The following is a 21,401-nucleotide window of genomic DNA, read 5'->3' on the forward strand; positions in this document are numbered from 1 at the left end:
GCCTCCTGAATGATCCGGAATCATCCAATTCCAGCTCCAACTCCTTAACGCAGAGTGTTAGCTGCAGCTGGATGTACTTCCCACAGGTGTCAGAGACACTGGAGGTTTCCCTGCCTTCCAACATCCCACAAGAGGAGCATTCAACTTTCCTAACATCCTTACTGTTCTAGCTGTGCAATTATAAAAGGAGAAAATAATAAATTAGAGAAAAAAATCTACCTACAGCTTTTCGCCTCTCACTCAAGCCTCAAAATCCCCACACTAACACTTTCCACTCCAACAATCACAATTCTACTTGCCCCACCTTAATTTGCACTCGCTAATGAATCCCAAACTTTGATCGGTTGTTCAAATGCCAGAACTCCCACGAAGAGCGAGTCATTCCTTGACCTGAGTGAGTCACTCCCTCTCTTGCTCCCAATCTGATTCGCCGCTGTTCAAACTTGATATTATTTTACCATTGTATTTTTTTAATATTACAGGTAACTTTTAAAAAAACCTGCATGTTCATTGAAACTTTTATGGCCTGGAATATTGGAACTTGATCCAAAAATAGCTGCATATGGCAGAATATAATGCAACCAGTCATTTTCAATGGGAGATGGTGGATGTCACACTGTAATTTCAGAGCTAAGTAATCGTAAAGTAAGCTGAGAAAGCATTTTATTCATGTAACCACATTGGTTCTGGGTCTGCTGTCATTTGGTGGAGTTATGTCAACAAAGCCCTGGCATGGACATTCTGCCCATTCATTTTCTCAGGTACAACCATGAAGAAACCCTCTTTGGGCATGCCAGATTGTGAATTAGATTTGTTGGGTTTCCAGTGATCACCTCAGAACACAGAACTGGAACCAAAGTAGTCAAGCTACTTGAATGTAATAATGGGCAGATTGAAGATTTCCATATTCACATGTGCATAGCAAAAATCCTAAAGTTGCTAAGTGTAATATGCAAGATAAATGAAGACAAAAGAGTACAGCTTTAGTATGAAAAGTTTGAAGCCAGAAATCTCATTTATTTAATGTGAAGCTTGCAAAGTGTTTTTACAAGTTAAGAGGTGCGGTCTTATTTATTATATTTTATATACCTACTCAAATACAAGTTTTATTTCTCCATCCTGCCTTCATAATATGTTCTGCACCATTCAACTTGCTTTATCTGCATGGGTGTGACTACAATGATTTATGCAGGCTTCAGAAAATGGATATATTTACAAAGAGCCACCAAGCACTGTGTTGAGAGACATTCTCATCTTCACACTAAACTTAATCCATTTCAGTCAAAAATGTATATATTCAAAGTTTTTTCTTTTCTTCCCATTCTCTCTTTGTTTCATCAAGTTGCTCTTCCTTGGCCATTGATTCGTCAGCTTCCTTTATTTGCTGTGGGAACAAAAATCAGATCACTGAGAGGCCAGAAAATTTGGTGATGTCTACCTTAAGCAGGGTAAGAATAAGTCCTGTATTATGTGCAAAGGCAAGAGGTAAGTGGATCTTTGAGGGAACAATATGATACAGTAATAATGTTGTTCCAGCATTTCATTGAAACAAAGTAGATTCTGGTTAACTGGGCTATTGGTTAATTAGGGCAACCACTTATTATTTGGGACAAATCTTAAAGAACAAAAACAAAATGAGAAAATAGCCAGGATTGCCTTCATTTATTTGGGACTCTTCTATGCCGCTTAAATGGGCCAGGAGACTGTTGTTGAATAGTTTCTAACTAGTGTCAGGCATATGCACTTGTTTGGGTGGATGTGTGGGTGTGTCTCTCTCCCCCTCTCCGTGTGACCCCGTCTGTGTAAAAAGCAGTGATTTTTGTCACTGATATTTGTAGAAATAAGCAGTAAGATAATTCAGAACTGTTTTGCACTCACTGTGGTTTCAAGCATTCTGGCTTGGAGATGCCAGAAATGACCAGGAGTGCAAATTAAACTATTTCACTACATCAAATTATTCATAGTTCCTAACTTGAAGGTCTCGATGATCATCTTGAATGTTACAGTAAAAATGAAAATTTGAAGAATGCGATAGTCAGAAGCATCGTATGAAGGTGGTCTATTATCTGCACTGTTTTGTTCATTTACAGCCAAAAAAGAACACGGCAATGAAATTCCACTGTTAACAACCATCAGGAAATTATACAGGTTTATAGTACTATAGTAGAATTGGTAGGGATATAATCTGTTCTGCATTTCATTTAAATATACGATTTGTTACTCAGTTAAACAGTAGTTTGTTTTTTTAAAAATATTTTTAACTATTTCTATGAAACTGTCGCTAGTTGGGGCAGCTGCTTAATTGGGTCAAAATGCACTGTTCCTGGTGTGTCCGAATTAACTAGAATTCACTATACTACACAATTGATGGGCTGGATGTTTCCTCAATCCAAAGGTTCTAAAACTCGCAAGCATGATCTTAGTTTAAGGAATTAGTTTTCTGGGACTTAGATGAGTAATTTCAAAGGTTTATAAATCTTTGTCAAAGCCTATTTGAAGTTAATGGATAATCAGTTGTCAAATATAGTCTGTGATTTAAAACACTATAGGAAGGAATGGGAAGGTGAGATTGGACAGCAAAGTGGAGGAGGTAGTAAGGAATCTCAAAGGACTGCATCTATTCTATGCTTCTGGGACATGAAGCAAGATCCAAAAAAAAAATCCATTCAGACTCAAGATTTGCATATCTGCAGCATCTTTCACCATTATGATGTATCCAGAAACTTTCTGAATTCCAAGGATAAGAATCTGAGCATATGAACCGGTCTGAGCCCTTAATTTGCACAAGACCCACCACTACATTTCTTTCATCTCAAAGTTGCTAAATATTTAACTGAAGTGATATATAGCACAAAATGTAAATTCGCAAAGATTTCATGAGATGCTGCAACACACAACTGGTAACAAAATAACATTCTGTGGAAAGTGTCATGGAAGATCAGAGAAAGACTGGAAATAAACTTGAATGGAAGAAGTTTCTTTACACCAGCATCTGTTCAATTCTGGACTGAAAACATTGTTTCTATTTACCAACACATCTCCATTGCTACAACATTATCCTACCCCAAAATGGATGATGTAATGTTTTCAGCAAAATCTCAATTATTTCTAACTTAGGAAATATTGCTTGGATGAACCATTAGTTGCCTCATAGAATTACAGATGAATATTACTGTTGCACTAAATTTAATTAACTACTGTTCAATGCATCTTTGCAGTAACATCTTGTCTCACTGGGTTATGGAACATAGTAGTTTCCCAAAGTAAGGCATAAAAAAGCAGTTATAACAAAAGGGAGATGTGAAAGATCAAGTGTTAAATCAAAGAAAAACAGCAAATACACATATTTAAGGATATAAATACATTGGAAGCAGTTTAGAGAATGTTTACTACACCACTACTGGAATGGAAAGTTGCTTCTGAAGAATGATTAGGCTAGGCCTGTATCCCCAGAGCTTATAAGGATGAATCACAACTTGTTGACGTGGTCCTGGACTTATTTTCCATCTGGCGTAGTTTGCATTTTGTTGTTTGATTGTTGGGGGTTTTTGTATTGCTATATTTATGCTCTATTCTTGGTTGGTGCGGCTGTAACGAAACCAAATTTCCCTCGGGATTAATAAAGTATATCTATCTATCTAATGCAAGATTGTGTGAAAAAATATTTTCTCATGTGGTAGAAACAAGGGATCACTGCTTACAAATGCTCTGCCACAGGAGTAGAATTAGGCCATTCTGCACACTGACTTCTCAATATCATTCTCTTGTCCTCTCCCTGTAACCTTTGACACTCTTATTAATCAAGAAGCTATCGACCTCTGCTTTAAATAAAGCTAATGACTTGGCCTCTACAATCATCTGTGGAAGTGAATTCTACAGATTATAAAATAACTATTTTCTTTTTCTTTTTATAATGAACCAGTGAATGCTGATAAATTTATAAGAATTACTGTGTGTCAAATTAATTCATGGCCCTCACTATAAAGATCACACAAGTCATGCAGGTTTGGGTTATTTTTAAATCTCTTACACCTTGCAGCAGCTGGACTCAAAAGCCCGATCCTATTCACTACAAGATCCTATCATCTCAGAACCTTTACCTTACAGAAACAAAATGTCAATTGTCTTTGCACATAAATAATTCAATTTTCGATCTAAGTAAGCATCTCACTAAGATAAAGCCTTAAAGATGTTTAACAGTGTATCATTCTGAAATGGTAAATATGACCCTTTCAGCCTACATTTCTCCCTGTACCTTTTAATTCTGTTTTCAAAAATTAACATGCTTTGACGTTAACATGGCATCCTGCAGTCCACTATTTCAGTTTTCTGCCAAATTTTCTTCTGGGAAGGAGAAAATCAAGCTCAATGAAAAATACGTTCCACCCAATATCTAACTGCCAGTTTCAGCTCTCCAAAGAGGAACTCCCTACTAAATTGTCTTTACAAGATACCAGCTAACAAACCATCCATGATGAACACTGCAACTTCGTCTCTTTAAGAATCATGCTTCCCTGAATGATGTATTACAGGAGGTTAATTAGAAACTCCTAATTATTAACACTTTATTAAATAACAGACAGTTTATTAATGACAGACTCAGTTTAATGATACTAGACTTTTTGTGTAATGTGAAGATAACTCATCAATTGCTAGCAATAGTGTTGTTTCCAAGTCAAATGCATTTGTCCTGACTGCATCGAATTCCTCCTTTGATCTGGAACTATTTGGAACAATTGTCCTTATTCCACATCTTGGTTTTGCTAAGCTTCCTAGTGGATACATTTGGCTCTCAGCACATTGGCTTCCTGCATGTTGTGCCAATCACAGCAGCAATGCTTTAAAAAGCTGCAAAGTTCATATTAGCCTCACTTATCCAACCCATAGCCCATAGTCTGTACTCAGCAGTTCTCAGTGTGGTGAACGTAACCTTGGCAAGGTAATTTTCCATTCAGGGCTGACCCATCAGCACATTACTAAATAATAACGATACTTTGGAATGTGCTGGCACTGCATCCAAAGAAGGAGGCAAGGTATAAACAGAAAATTTGAAGGGCCACTATTATAACTTCATGTGCCGAGTGGCTGTCTCCTTCTTACTTATACTGTTATTTTGTGAAATAGAACACAAAACACAGAACAGTACACAGAAACAGGTCCTTTGGCCTTTGATACCTGTGACGAATGCAACGCTGAATTAAACTAAATCTCTTCTGCCTGCACATGATCTGCATGCCTTCATTCCCTGCATATTCACGTCTAACAGTCTTTTAAACACTACTATTGTATCCATTTCCCCAATAGCCCTGGCACCCGATTCCAGGTACCTTGCCTTGTACATCCTTAAACTTTCCCTTCTCACATTAAATAATCTCCTCTACTATTTGTTATTTCTCCCAGGGAAAAAGAGACTGTCTCGCTGTGCATCTCATAATAATTTTTATAAACTTATATAAGGACCCCCTTCAGCCTTCAACTCTCCAGAAAAAAAACAACCCAAGTATGTCCAACCACTCCTTGCTCATGTTCTCTAATCCATGCAAAATGTTTAAGTTTCAAGTTTAATTATCATTTAACCATACACGAATACAGCCAAACAAAAGAGTTCCTTCAGGGCAAGGTGCAAACACGTTACCAATAGCACATATGGTTATGATTTCAGAAAAACATACAGTAACAAAGAAAAAGTAATAATATAGCCCAAGTCACCGAGTTGTCCTAGTTCAGTTTATTCTTCCACCATGCAAATACTGGAGAGCAACACCAACTGGAGGGGCCAGCCACAACCCAGATGCACACAGCCAGCCCCGGCTTTTCCTTCCCCGGCGACAGCAGGTGACTGCGAGGCATGAGGGTCTTGTTCACGCAACACTGATCCCCCACTGTCAGTCTCACCAATGAACCAGTATTCTATGGTATCACTGTCCAACCGGGTCTTGTGATCACAATAAAAACCTCCGAGACAATCACTTGCACCTTTCTTTTGGACCACGCACTGATCTTGGCACAACAGGTGACAGCACAACAGTATGCAGTACGTCCAGCTCCGTTACTGTCGAGCAACTCGTGAATGGGATAGTCCTGCAGTACTTAATACTTTTGGTATCTAGCAGTGACTTGCGATCATAGAAGAGACATGCAAGATCAACAAATACACCTTTGATTGGACCCTGAGTGGCAGCCACATCCAAGTACCCTGCCATCTTACCTAACCAGAGATTCTTGGTAAACCTGCATTCTCCCCCCCAAAGCCTCCACTTTATTCCTGTATTTGGGTGACCAGAAACTCTGTACAGTCTAACCTAAGTTTTATATAGCTGCAACATGACTTCCTGATTCTTGCCTTGATCACTGAAAGCAAGTATACCATGTACCTCATTGCACACCAACATCTGCACACTATGTCACCTCAACTGGTGGTGAAATATCTGCAAGCTAATTGTCAAGCTCGGCAAACACTGCAACATCAAATTCTATATACCTTCTTGACTACCCTAGCAACATGTGTGGCCACTGAGCACTGGAAATGAACCCAAGATTCTCTTTGTAAATTAGTGCTATTAAGGGTCCTGCTGTAATTATATACCTCCCCCTTACATTTGACACAAGTGTGCAACAAAATTGCAACACCTCACATTTTTCTGGATTAAACTCTATCTGCCATTTCCCTTGCCCATATCTGTAGATTGAATTCACTCTGCACAATTCCACTAATCTTTGTGTCATCTGCAAACACCCTAACCCACCCATCTATATTTCCAATCATGTAATGAACAGCAGAGGCTCCAGCACTAATCCCTGTGGAATACCACTGGTCATGGACCACCAGCCAGAATAACACCCTTTCATAACCACCCTCGGTGTTCAATGAACAAACCAATTCTGAATCCAAACCGCCAGTCACCATGCAGCTTAATAGTCATTTCTGCTAGTCTTTTTCAGAAAGTGGGACCATGGAAATACACAGCACAGAAAAAATAATTTCTCTCTCTCTCAGACTTTCAGATTTGTGAATATTTTTTACTTAGGAACAACAGTGCTAAATGAATAAATGTTAATATTTCTAACAGCCTGTATCAAAGGGCATTGATCTTCATGTATTCAGATGACAAATAGCAACTGCAATACGAAAGTCACAAGCAACATCAGACCTGCTCCAGACTGCAGGTGGCTTTAGCTTCCAGTCAATGCATTAACTGAGAGGATGTCCACACTTTTGGCAGCACTATTTGGAGGGCAGTGGAGCTCTGTATTGTGCTGACCAATGGTCAACTCTCTAAAGAAACAATAGTTTATCCCATTTTAATTTGAGTGCTTACAGTCAAGCTTCAACTACCACAGTTCCTATCATACAGTTCTGACTATACTTGAAAAGCATAGCTGACTGCCTGGAACTTAGTGCCATTCTGAGGTTGTAAATGGCCATTAAGAAAATACCTCTAGTCTTGCAATTATTAATTCTACTAAATTATAATAAACCTAAGAAGCTTGCTAATCCATTGAACCCCACAACCATTTAGTTAAAGCAGTAAGATTATATTTATCTGGATAAGTGATCCAATTTGCCACCATCTTAGTGGAAGACTTCAGAGAAAGGAAGAGAACATATGCCAAACATACAAGTAATTGAAATTCATGTGATGGAATTATTAAACATCTTGAGGTTTTAATTGATCATTAACTATCACATCTTACCTTTCGTTTCAGGGCCTCCATGGACTCAAATTCCATCCTGGCCACTTTAGTACGGATATCACTTGGGATGTCCGAGATGGCAAATGCCAGGATAAATTTCAGAGCCAACAGAACATGCTGCAAGATATAGGGTGTGCAACATGAAAATTCATGAAAATACAAAGGACTTATTTTAAAAAGCTTTATTGCATTCATATTGCATCATTTCAACATACAAGAAGTGCTTATTCATACATTTCCTTAGATACACTGACTGTCTGAAGGACGAGATGAATTTACTCCAACAGGCAGTTAACCATTTACTGCCCAACAGTATCTGATTGATAAACAAGAGAAAATCTGCAGATCAGGAAATCAAAGTAATACACACAAAATGCTGGAGGAACTCAGCAGGCCAGGCAGCATTTATGGGAAAGAGTAAACAGTCAATGTTTCTGGCTGAAACCCTTCATCAGAACTGGGAAAAGAGTTCAGAAGTCAGAGTAAGAAGATGGGGAAAAGAGGAAGTACAAGGTAGTAGGGACCTCCTCCCTTTCTACCATTCCGGGTCCCAAACAGTCCTTCCAGGTGAGGCAGCACTTCACCTATGAGTCTGCTGGGGTCATCTACTGCAGCTGACACTCCTGGTGTGGCCTTCTGTATATCGGTGAGACCAGACACAGATTGATAGCCCACTTACCAGAAAAAGTGGGATCTCCCGGTGGTCACCCATTTTAATTCTACTTTCCATTCCAAAACATCGGTCCATGGCCTCCTCTACTGCTGCGGTGAGGCCACACTCAGGTTAGAGGAGCAACACCTTATAGCCTCCAACCTGATGGCACGAATATCAATTTCTCCAACTTCCAGTAGTTTCACCCCTCTCCTTCACCATTCCCCATTCCCATCTCTCACCTTATCTCTTTACCTGCCTATCACCGCACCGCCCCCCAGTGCTCCTCCCCCTTCCCTTTCTTCCAAGGTTTCTGTCGTCTCCTATCAGATTCCCCCTTCTCCAGCCCTTTATCTCTTTCACCAATTGACTTCACAGCTCTTTGCTTCACCCCTCTCAGATCCACCTATCACCTACTTTGTACTTCTTCCTCCCCTCCCCATACCTTCTTACTCTGACTTCTCAATTCTTTTTCCAGTTCTGATGAAGGGCTTCAGCCTGAAACATTGACTGTGTACTCCTTTCCATAGATGCCACCTGGCCGGCTGAGTTCCAACAGAACTATGCATGTATCTGATTGAAGTTTTCTCTAAATCATTAAGTAATTTGGCAATGTTGAAGATAAGAGAGCCACCATCTATGTGCACCTCCTGAGATGACTGACAGAATCCTGGTTAAACTCATCTGAAAGAGGGCACCTTCCATGGTGGGGCAATTTGCTATTCCTGCAATGGAATAAAAACTTCTCACTTGAAATGCATGATCAAGTACACAAGAAATAAAAGTAGAAGAGGCCAGATAGTGCTTCAAGCCCACTTCATCATTCAACAAGTGCAAGGCTGACCTTTCACCTTGCCACCAGTTTCCTGCAATATCCCCCTACCTTTTGATTCTATAATGACTTGAAAAACCTATCATTCTCTGTTGAACCCCATCTCTAATGTAGTCCATGACTGCGCTTCGCAGCCTCTGGGATAGAGAATTCAAAAGACTGACCATCAAGCATTTAAATAAATCCAGAATTATAAACCAGAACAGGAGTGAAAACTAATGCCCTTCTGAGGAGCAAATATGCCTTCCTCATCCACTCTGGTTTGCATACCAGATTAGAGTTTACTCTAAACTCTCTAATGGTATTCATCCAGGAAGCTACTCAGATCAGAAGCATTTAAGTTAGACTATAAATGCTGGTTTTGCTAGTGACGTCCACATCTCATGAATGAATAATCAAGGAAAATCATGAACATTGTATTTTAGCCAAAAAACAATGACAGCATGAAAATTTGACCTTCAGCAATTTTAATAGGATCACCATCAGCAACCAGTCCAGATGCATCACAACTTTTTGTTGCAACTGCTCTGCCTGTCAACACTTCTCACTGCCTCGGTAAATCAGCCAACATAATCAAAGACCCACTCACTCTGGCAAATTATACAAAAGAGTCAAAACGTGTTCAAACTGTCTCAAGGACAGCTTCTATCACACTGTTATACAACAATAGAACAGTGCTCTAGTATGACAGAATGGACTCAACCTCAATCTACTTCATCTTGGCTTACACCTTACTATTTGCCTGCAGTGCACTTTCTCTGTAACTGTACTATTATATTCTTTTTCCCTTATTACTACTGAATGTATTGATGGGATGAAATGATCCCTATGGATGACATCTGTATGGATACAGTAAAGCTTTCACTGTACCTCAGTAAACGTGACAATAATCAACCGATTTTCCCCAATGTTTGCTTTGACTGCAACCCTTCAAACACAAAGACTCACGGCTACTTTTCCCATCTGTTCACCTCCGAGATTCTTTCACAGATGTAACACAACTTCCAGCTCCATCAATTGAACATGCAAAATAAATTACTACACTAATTTTTTTGTTTTACAGCCAAGTCTAGCTATGAACATATGTTAATGGGTGACTTGCAACAACAAAAAAAACCTTGTCCATTTATGTTTTACATTTGTGGTTCCACTACTCCCTCTGCTGGTATTAACATGTTAGTGGGTAAAAATTATAATTTTATCACAACTGACAGGATTGATTGCAATAACATAGAACCAATGTCATCTCATAGTGAGGCGGGTGGGGGTGGTTCATGAAAAGAAAACTCACTGCACTTTCAGAGCCATTTAATCCAAAATAAAATGTTGGCCCATTAGTATGACGTGTCGGTGTTTTACAGCCTAATGAAGTCTGGTCACTGCTGTAACACAGACATGTACAGCACAGCAAGATCCTATGTACCATAGTGATACAACAATAACAAGACTGCTATCTCTGGCAAAGTTGTTCAAGTGCAAAACACCAAGGAGAATTTCTATTATTTACACCAACCAGTCTAAATTAGGCAGAAAGTAACATCTGAGGATATGACAGTGTCCATGGAAGAGTACAAAGTTGGTTGTGAGAGAACAGGTCACTCACAGCAAAAGGATGTTTCCTATCCAAATGTGGCTGAATTACTCACCTGTTCCATTTACTCCTGCATCACCCCTCTTCATTTAGCCCTGATTAGCTTGTCTCAAACCTCCCTCCATATGTTTTTGCAGTGCCCCCTTAGATGCATCTTTAATAGTCAGCTCCGTCATGAATTATGGTGCACAGTTATTCTCACCAATCTGGGTCTCGAGTTCCTTCTTGCATTGTAACTTTATGTACACTATTTTTCATCTCTCTCCACAAGTGGAAAAATCAGTACCATTCTTGGGCTGCAGAATTTCAGGTGGGGACCAAACAAGGGTCTACACAATTAAATGTACACCTTCCACCCAACCCCCTTCCCCTTCATTTATTTTGAAGTAAAGATCAATGTTTCAATGGCTTAGTAACTATTTCCTACACTGGTTTGTTCACATGGGCACGTCAACTTCTGCCCATCCACAGTTCCTCATCCAGATATTCTCATTTGTCTTTCTTGGATCCGCACTGATTAGAACTCCATCTGCCAGTTTCACTCACTCACTTGACCCTTAAATATCCATATGATAGTTGTTGTTAGTGTCTACAGCATTTACTGAAACTCTTAGTGCTGTCTACAAACAAGGATACACAACACTATCTTTCACCTTTCATTGATAGGTATGGTGAACAGGCTCCAATACTGACATCTGGAATCAAACTTCTTCACATTCTGCTGATCAAAGTACATTCTCTTGTCAGCAAAACAGAAGATCTAGTCATTAACCAGAAAGGGGGACAGTGTACACGATGCTGTTTACATCAATGGCAATAAGGTGGAGAGGGTTCACAGCTTCAATTCCAGGAGTCTACACTCAAGGCATATCCTGGTCCAACCATGTAGACACCACATACAAGAAAACTCATCAGCAAGCCCACTTCTACAGGAGGCTACGAAATCTGGCAGGTCCCCTGCCACCCTCACCAATTTTATAGGTGCACCGTAGAAAACACCCCACCCACATATCCAGGTTTGGAATGGCAACTGCTCTGCCCGAGATCACAAAAAAAAAACCTGCAGAGACACGTGAACACCGATCAGTCCATCAAAGAAATCAGCCTCCCCTCCGTGGACTGTCTATGCCTCTTGCTGTCACTGTAAAACAGCCAGCATAATCAAAGACTACACCCACCTTAGACAATCTTTCTTCTCACCTCTCCCTTCAGGATAGAAGATACAAAAGCCTGAAAGCATATAGTACCAGACCCAAGGATGGCTTCTATGTCACCATTATAAGATTGATGAATGGTCCTTCAGTACAAGATGGACTCTTGACCGCACAATCTACCTTGGTATGACCTTCTCCGTAACTTCCGCCACCTCCAACGGGATCCCACCACTAAGCACATCTTTCCCTCCCCCCCTCTCTCTGCATTCCGCAGGGATCGCTCCCTACACAACTCCCTTGTCCATTCGTCCCCCCCATCCCTCCCCACTGATCTCCCTCCTGGCACTTATCCGTGTAAGCAGAACAAGTGCTACACATGCCCTTACACTTCCTCCCTTACCACCATTCAGGGCCCCAAACAGTCCTTCCAGGTGAGGCATCACTTCACCTGTGAGTCGACTGGGGTGATATACTGCGTCCGGTGCTCCCGATGTGGCCTTTTATATATTGGTGAGACCCGACGCAGACTGGGAGACCGCTTTGCTGAACATCTACGCTCTGTCCGCCAGAGAAAGCAGGATCTCCCAGTGGCCACACATTTTAATTCCACATCCCATTCCCATTCTGACATGTCTATCCATGGCCTCCTCTACTGTAAAGATGAAGCCACACTCAGGTTGGAGGAACAACACCTTATATTCCGTCTGGGTAGCCTCCAACCTGATGGCATGAACATTGACTTCTCTAACTTCCGCTAGGCCCCACCTCCCCCTCATACCCCAGCTGTTACTCATTTTTATGCACACATTCTTTCTCTCACTCTCCTTTTTCTCCCTCTGTCCCTCTGAATATACCTCTTGCCCATCCTCTGGGTCACCCCCCCCCCGTCTTTCTTCCCGGACCTCCTGTCCCATGATCCTCTTGTATCCCCTTTTGCCTATCACCTGTCCAGCTCTTGGCTCCATCCCTCCCCCTCCTGTCTTCTCCTATCATTTTGCATCTCCCCCTCCCCCTCCAGCTTTCAAATCCCTTACTCACTCTTCCTTCAGTTAGTCCTGACGAAGGGTCTCGGCCTGAAACGTCGACTGCGCCTCTTCCTATAGATGCTGCTTGGCCTGCTGCGTTCACCAGCAACTTTGATGTATGTTGCTTGGTATGACCTTGCACTTTATTGTCCGCCTGCATTGCACCCTCTGTAATGTAGCACTTGATTCTGCATTGGCTTAGTTTTCCCTCATACTACCTCAATGCACTGGTGTGTTGAAATGATCGATCAAGGATGGAATACCAAACAAGTTCTTTACTGCACCCCAGTACATGTGACATTAGTACACCAATTCAATCTTATACATCCTACTACCCATTAGCTACTGTTTAAAAGCCTGCCTCTCCATTCCATCCACTCATTTTTATTAACTTCCTTCTGCGTACTTTATCAAATACTTCGAGAAGCCCACATAAACACCTAATCTCCAGCTGAGTTAAGATACCCTCAAAAACAATTAAGTTTATTCGGACACAATCCAACTTTCACAAACTAATGCTGCCTGCTTACTCAATTGAACCAGGCCAAGCATCTAGTTCCTCTGTGCCAAGTGACAGACCCAGATTTGAATACCCTGTCACATCATTGACCCACTCTTTCTCTCATGAAAGAAAACCAAAATTACATTTGTACGTTTTGCACATAGAAGCACAAATCTTAAGTCTGAAGAGTTACACAAAATTCTGCACCATTTCTCAATCCTTTTTCTCCCCAATATCATTGGGTGGAAATCAACAAGCCTTGGGGAGATTTTTCCTTTAACCCCATCCCCATTTCTTTCCAATGGACACTGATTCCCAAAAATTTCACACCATCACAGATTATAGATTGCTTATATACTTTCTTTATCAAGCAAATTATGGTTGGGATCAATCTGAGTGCAATCAAATGCATACAAGTTTAATTTTCAAATGATTTTCACCCACTCCAAAGCAAACAAACCAAAGAGACTACACTATTTAAATTGTTCTGCATAAACTCATAGCCCATTGTTTGAAACAGAATTTTTCATCAGTTTTACAAATTAAATAGCAAGGGTACAGACTGTATATGCCCATGTGAACAGATATCATACTCTTTTTGCTGACAAGTTGCAATGGATCTAATAAAGCTAACTACTCCTTGATAAAACACATATGGTTAGGAAGGGAAGGAAACAATTTTTCAGTGGATAAAAAAAAATACACACGAGTCCAATTAAGTTCCCTAGTTGCAAATGTTTAACTTACCTCAACAGCCACAATCAGCAAGACAAGCTCTACACTGTTACTCTGAAAAAGACTCTTTACTTGGGGTGACATCCCAATCAATGCACAATTGGTCATCACGGAAATAATTCCCATTGTTTCAAAGGCTAGCTGTAAAAATAAGAAAATACTCAATAAAAGCTCCATATTAATGAGAGGTCTTGGGACTAAATCATTATAAATAAATAGCAAACAAGGACTAACATTTGCCCCAAAATTATCCATAAAGATTTTAAGCATGGTAAATAACAATTGTTGAAAATAAAATACTCAAGTAAATAAATGGCAAACATTTTGTACAACTTTAAATCCAGACAGCAGTAACTAGAAAAATTCCCCACTCTAAAAACTAATTAAATGCAGTATTTCTAACCACTTGCACTAACAGCATCCCACAGTGATCACTGTTTCATGTTCTTCATGAGTTTTAAATTCTTTGTATCATCAAACAAGTTGGAGAGTCCAGCTGCAAAGAGTGGCAAAGAGACAAACCTAATACAGTATTTGAATGATCTAATATACCAAAAAGATGCAAAAGCTAAAGTGGATTCCAGTTAATTGGCACACATCAGGGCCAGTACATTTCGGCCCAATTAAGTGGCTGACCCAATTAGCTAAGGTTACATGGAAATAGTTTAAAAGGTATAAAAGACAAACTACCATTTAACTGAGTAACAAATTGAGTATTTAAATGAAATACAGAATTGGAACACTACCATACTGTAAAATTGTATTAATTCCTAATAGTTATATGCAAAGGAATTCAAAGTATGCTGAGGTATTCTTTTGATTGACTAAATGAACAAAATCACCACAGACACCTAATGCAGCTAGGAGTCTGCCTTCAAACAGTGCTTTTGACGATTGCATCCTCCAAATCTTCATTTTAATTGTAACTTTCAAGATTATTGTGAACACCTCCAAATTCTTTACTACTAACTTGAAGTAGTGAAATCATTTCATTTTCACATCCGGCCATTTTTGGCATCTCCAAGCCTGAATGCTTGAAACTGCAGTGCGCAAGAGAGTTCTGAATTGTCTTACTGTTTACTACATGGAGACTATCAGTGACAAAAATCACTGCTTTTGAATATAAGCATCACAAGTGATGCTATTGAAAAACTGTTCACTCTAAGCACGGTGTAGTGTTGAATGGCCATACAACCTGCATGCTACTGACACTAGTTATAAAATGTTCAGCAGGTCTCCTGTCCCAATTAGGTGGCAGTGTGTCCCAAATAAATGAAGGGAATTCTGGCTATTTTCTCAAATAGTTTTTATTTTTAAGAGTTGCCCCTAATACGCAGCTGCCTTGATTAACTGATGGCTCAATTAACTGGAATCCATTGTACTGCAAATATGAGAAGTGGAAAACAAGAGCAGTAAATGTTGTAAACGCCAGCAGGTGGGGCTAGTTGGGAGCATTCCAATGAAGGATCACTAACCTGACATGTCAACTCAGTTTGGAACAACAGAATATTTTATTTTTACTTTATTTAGAGCGGAGGTTCCCAACATGGGGCTCACAAACCCCTTGGTTAATGGTAGGGGGCCATGGCATAAAGGTTCATAACCCCTGGTTTAGAGATACAGCATGGTAACATGCCCTTCGAGCCCAACAAATCCATGCTGCCCATATTAACCTATTAATCCATACATCTTTGGAATGTGGGAGGAAACCTGAGCACCAAGAGGAAACAAACTCCTTACAGACAGTGGAGTTGAACCTGGGTCACTGGTGCTCTACAAGCATGATGCTAACCATTACACTACCATGCTGCCAGAACATGAAAATGTAAGAAGATAAGGAGCCACGGGCTATATGCCTACTCAAGCATAATCCACCTTTCATTAAGATCCTGTATCTCGCCAGTCTGGAATCCTTTCATGATCAGCTTCAGCCTCAGCTTCACGTTTACTCAAATGTGCATTCATTAAGAGATTGGGATCAGAATCAAGTTTATCACGGTCTTATATGATGTGAAATTTGTTGTACTGCTGCAGAAGTACGGTGCGAAGGTATAACATTACTATAAATTACAAAATAGTGCAACAAAAAGAATATTGAGGTAGAAATCGCGGACCTTCTGTAAATCTGATGACAGAGGGCAAAAAGCTAATCTCAAAATGTTGAATGTGGGTCTTTAAGCTTCTGTAGCTACTCTTTGGTAGTAATGACATGTCCCAGGTGGGGAGGGTCCATAACGATAAATGCCATCTTCTTGAGGCACGTGGAATGGGTGTGCTCATATTGGGGCTGGCCAAGTCGCCAAACCTCTGCAACTTCTTGTGATCCTGTGCATTGGAACCTCCATACCAGACTGTGATGCAGCCAGTCAGAACGCTCACTTCCAAATAGGTGGAAATCTCAGGAGCCTTTGTGATCTACCAAATCTCCTCAAGCTTCTGATGGAGTAGAGCCAACTGTGTGCCTTCTTTATGACTGCATCAATGTGTTGGAGGTCTGGACAGATCCTCACATCCGAGCATCAGATTGAGTCTCTAGTTTCACAAAGAATTGACATTTCACTCTTACGACGGCTTTCTGGATTGCTAATCATTAATGTCACTGATTAACCCTCAGTAGTACACTGAATCTCCTGGTTCTGGTTTGGGTATTTTCTGGAAAGAACATAGTCTTTCATACACATCTTGATGAGGTCTGTGATGTTTGTGGAATATTCATTCAGATCCACAGATGAATTTTGAATATAGTCCAGTCCACTGATTCAACACAGTTCCTTAAGTGCTTCTCTACCTCCCTTGACCGTACATTCATGGTCCTCAGTCTCTGCCTATACACTGGGGGTAGAAGTACAGCCTGGCAATTGGATTTACCAAATTGCGATGGCATGGTACGCATACTTGATAATGGTGTAACTGCAGCTGAGTGTTGGCTCCTTGAATTCCACAAGGACTTTAAGACACTTCAAACTGGCCTGGTTGAAGTCCCCCCACAATGATCAGGAAGGCATCAGGGTAAGCTGCCTCATGAATGGTGATCATGGTGCTCAGCTCCCCCAGTGTAGGCCTGACGTTTGCCAGGGTGGAATGTACACTACGACCAGGAAGACAGTGGAGAACTCCCTTGGCTGATCGAGCGGATGTCATTTGACTGCCAGATACTGTATTCAGACCCAGTCCTGTCCCCCTGATCTGAACTGCTATGTCTGTGCACCACAGTGGGTTAATTACGAAGCTAACACTGCCACCTCTACATTTACCCGATGACGCTGTTGGTCCATGTGGTGGATAGTGAAGTCCTCAGACTAGAGTGCTATGTCTCTGTGAAGCAGTGTACACAACAGTCCCCGATTATCCTTCTGGTACTGTAATCCTACAGAGGTCTTCAGTATTATTTTCCAGAGATTATACATTAGCCAATAGGTGATGGAGGGGCCTTAGGGCCCTGTGCTTCAGTTTCACCTGGAGTCCTCACCAGCAGCCATTTATCTCTCCTGGAGATGCGCTCTGAGCTTCTAGCTGCTGCACTTGTTCTCTGGGTGGTCTGGAGACACAGATCTACTAGTTCTGAAGATAGCTGGTTCTTTTAAATTACTTGAAGCAATGTTACTTACTACAGTGTATGTGGTTTCAGACTTCAGCAAAAGTAATTGTGAGCAGGAATACTGAGCTGCACACAATAAGTCACCCTTCTCCAGCACCATTTTTGAGATGAAAGCATTCCAAAGTCCACTACCCTCTGCATAAACAAAATTCCTCTTACATCATTCCCATTCTCCCCCTCCTTCTCCTGGATCCACGTTTCACCTACCAGCTTTTGTTCTACTCCTCTAACCCTCCCCCTCCCTTCACAGATGCTGACTGACCCACTGAGTTCCTCCGGAGTTGCTCCAGATTTTCAGCCTCTGTACCCTCTTGGAACCCCCGTACCCTGAGACCATGATCCTGTGGTTTCAGACTCCCCAGCCCAGGGAAACAACTTCTCAGTTTCTATCCTCTATCAATACCCCTCGTAATCATACTCATTTCAACAAGATTACCTCTCATTCTTCTCAAATGCATTAGAAAACAGGCAATAATTCTACTCACCAACCAAACTCCTATATCAGCTGCAGGCTCGAGGAATGGCCTTTGGAAGACATTACACATTTTAAGCCCATCAGAATAGACTTCAGTGATGTTGTTCAAAACTGCTAATATGGCAGCAAGTGGGTAGACACACGAGAAAAGACTGACAAAGCCAAATTGTTGAAACAGTTCCAAGTAATCATCAAATGTTCCCTGTGAGAACATGGAAAACAAGAGTTAAAAATCATATTTATTGCTTTACAAAGGATCATCAGCTGTGAATCAGCAAATGACACTCTCATCTGAATTATCAGGCCTCAAGCCTCCCTCTTAACATGCTTGATATTGTATTAAGAATACTGCACTGTGAGATGGTGCTGTCTTTTGGATGTCCTAAAGGTGCTTTACAGTTAATGGAGTATTTTTTTTTCAGCCAGTCACTGTTGTAAATGCGGGAACTACTCCAGCCAATTTGTATAATGAACAACAACCAGCAATTACATCATTGTTCGGATTGGTTGAGTTTGGCCAGATCACAAGATAAATTATTTTTTAAAAGGTTAGAGCCACAAGATTTTTAACCCATGTGAAGGATCATATGATTTAACATCTCATCCAAAAGAAAGCAGTGCTGACAACACAGAACCTCTGTACAACACTATGGAGTCAGTCTAGATTGTGTGTTTGGGGCTTTGGAGGGAGACTTGAATTGACATCTTTTGATTCACAGGCAAATGAAGTTATGACTAAGGTAGAAGACACTCTTAAGTGTTTGAGGGACTCTGATGAAAATCTAAAGGCCACATAACCTTGTAACTGTGACATAAGCATACCAAATATCTGTCCATTTCTCCTTCCATCTTGACTTGGTCAACCAATGGAAGTTCCTTTCCTAAACTTGTAATTCGAAGTTTCTTCTTGATGTTCCTGTTACGATGTTTTTGTAGCCAGTAAGGAAACAACGATTCCACAAACTGGTTGAGTATCTGTGAGGTGATGAGTAAGGCAGCCAGATTCTATAATGGGCACAAAACATACCAGAATATTTTTAATGTTAATGCAGATCTATTTTGCTTTATTGAACATTTTCTCTTTGACCCACAAAGTCCAGCATTGTGCATCTTGGCCAAGTAACCATTACTCACTAATTAGATTCCATTGCATGTATTGGAACTAGTTCTAGATATAATGCTTCACACCAGTGCACCGTGCATCTACCTCTGAATCACACAGCACAAGAGGCCGCTTGTCATTTTGGTTCTGTGCAGTTTTATGCCTTCCCTCTGTTCATTTACTAGAGTCATGCAAACATATGATTACATATCGTATGAATTCAATTCTTTTTTTAAAAAAAAGACTGCAGTGGAATTTACTCCCATCACTCCTTCATGCACCATAACTGTTGGAAATATTTCCTCTTTAAAAACCACACTTAAATCTTCACAATTTCTTCTCCTATCCCTAAAGATATCTGAAATCTTTCATAGTAGGTACCATTCCAGTTCTAAAGTCCTGATAGACTTCCTAAAATATGAGGTACAGAATCACATAATACAGCAGATGGCCCGGTATTTTTTTATATATCTAGTTCATGTAATTTAACTGCCTGTGTATGAAACCAAAAATCCTGTTTGTGTTAGTTTGCACTATCTTCTTCAATGATTTAATGCTAGATTTCTTTAGTTCCTACACCTATCTTTCAATTGCTCAAAAGCAGGTTATTAGCCAGTTTCCTTTCCCCAGCATTAGATAAATGAATACCAAGAGGTTTCTGGTCTGACTGGGATAACCTTATCGAGCTTTCAAGGAGATTGAAGACTTTAAATGTCAAATTACATCTGACGTTATTTGAGCTGGAGATTAGATTTAATACTTTTAATGATGAGGAATTTCAACAGTTACCAGCCAGCACAAACATTAAGCATGGCTATAGCAAGAAGATAACCGGCTGGTGGCGTAGTGGCATCAGCGCTGGACTTTGGGGCAGAAGATCCAGAGTTCGAATCCAGCCGGCTCTCGTGCACGCTTTCCATCCATGCTGAGTTGAGCGTCCAGCTAGCAGCTCAGCCTCCTAAAAAAGAAATTGCCTGCTACAGAAACATCAACAGCAAAAAGTTGATGGCCTATGCTCTCTCATGAGATTAAAGGCAATTTCTTCTTCTTCTATAGCAAGACGACAGCAGTATGTTGCATCTATCATGCACGTCAATGTGCCGTAGCATTCTATGTTGTGCTTGTTTGAGATTAGGGCCAGATGAAGAACAGAGAGAACCAAAGGAAAGAGTTTACAAATAGACAATAATGAAGCTAAGGAACAGAAAAATATATTTAAAATTGGAGTCAAGACTATTTGAAGGAGCAAGTTGGGGCATAGTTCAGCACATCAAAAAGATGTGCATTTCTGTAGGTATTCCATGAACTGAGAATCTCAAAATGCAGTCTGCAGACAGTGATGTACAAATGAGGTCTGGTCAGTGGAGTAATGAAGGAAACATACCATTTTTAAATGGCATGCTTCCATGAACAGCAATGAGAAATTAAATAATGTTTTTTAGTGCTGTTGACTGGGAGATAAACATTAACCAAAGTTGTTTTATATTCAAGAAGAATGTACAAGAAAAAAGAAGACAGACAAGAATAAACAAGGGAGAATTCAAAATGACTTCTGTGACATGAAATTTCAGTATCATTCCTAATCTTCTGAGCTGACAAGGGTGCTGTTCATACAGAAAGGAAGATCTGACATTCAGTCAAACAAGATACACTTATGGAGCAAGACTTATACAACAGAATATAAACAGAAAATACTTAATAGATCAAGCAGCATCCATGGACAGAAAAACAGTTAACATTTCAGATCAGTGACTTTTCATTAGAGCTAGAAAAAGATGGAAATCAAACACGTTTTAATTTGAATGAGGAAGGGTTGGAGAACAAAGGAAATGTCTGTGATGGTGTACTGTAGTGTGTGTGTGCACGCGCACCACTGAAGTCAGGGTCACATTTGCACACCAACCGCTTGATAGCACATAGATACACAACTTTTGCTGTCCAAGTAAAAAAATGCAATAGTTGCAGATGACTGTTTTTCCACGATAGTACTAATGACTTGGATGTATAAGGAATCCCTTCAAAATCTGTAGAAACATACAT

The 21,401-nt window shown here is 40.3% G+C and overlaps 1 protein-coding gene across 1 annotated transcript in view; it reads right to left on the reverse strand.

The window, feature by feature from the left end:
- Window positions 1–975: 975 nt before the first annotated feature.
- The window catches only part of ano10a (anoctamin 10a), a 57,230-nt gene continuing 36,804 nt past the window's right edge, over window positions 976–21,401 (reverse strand). Inside the window, exons 9-13 of the mRNA XM_063056621.1 lie at window positions 19,082–19,264; window positions 18,270–18,461; window positions 14,199–14,327; window positions 7,696–7,812; window positions 976–1,384 (exon numbers count right to left, since the gene is read on the reverse strand). Coding sequence (XP_062912691.1) covers window positions 1,298–1,384; window positions 7,696–7,812; window positions 14,199–14,327; window positions 18,270–18,461; window positions 19,082–19,264 — 708 coding nt within the window. The 3' untranslated portion in view covers window positions 976–1,297. The remainder of the gene's footprint in view (window positions 1,385–7,695; window positions 7,813–14,198; window positions 14,328–18,269; window positions 18,462–19,081; window positions 19,265–21,401) is intronic.

This window comes from Mobula hypostoma, chromosome 1 (genome assembly GCF_963921235.1).
Source record: "Mobula hypostoma chromosome 1, sMobHyp1.1, whole genome shotgun sequence".
Classification (NCBI taxonomy): domain Eukaryota; kingdom Metazoa; phylum Chordata; class Chondrichthyes; order Myliobatiformes; family Myliobatidae; genus Mobula; species Mobula hypostoma.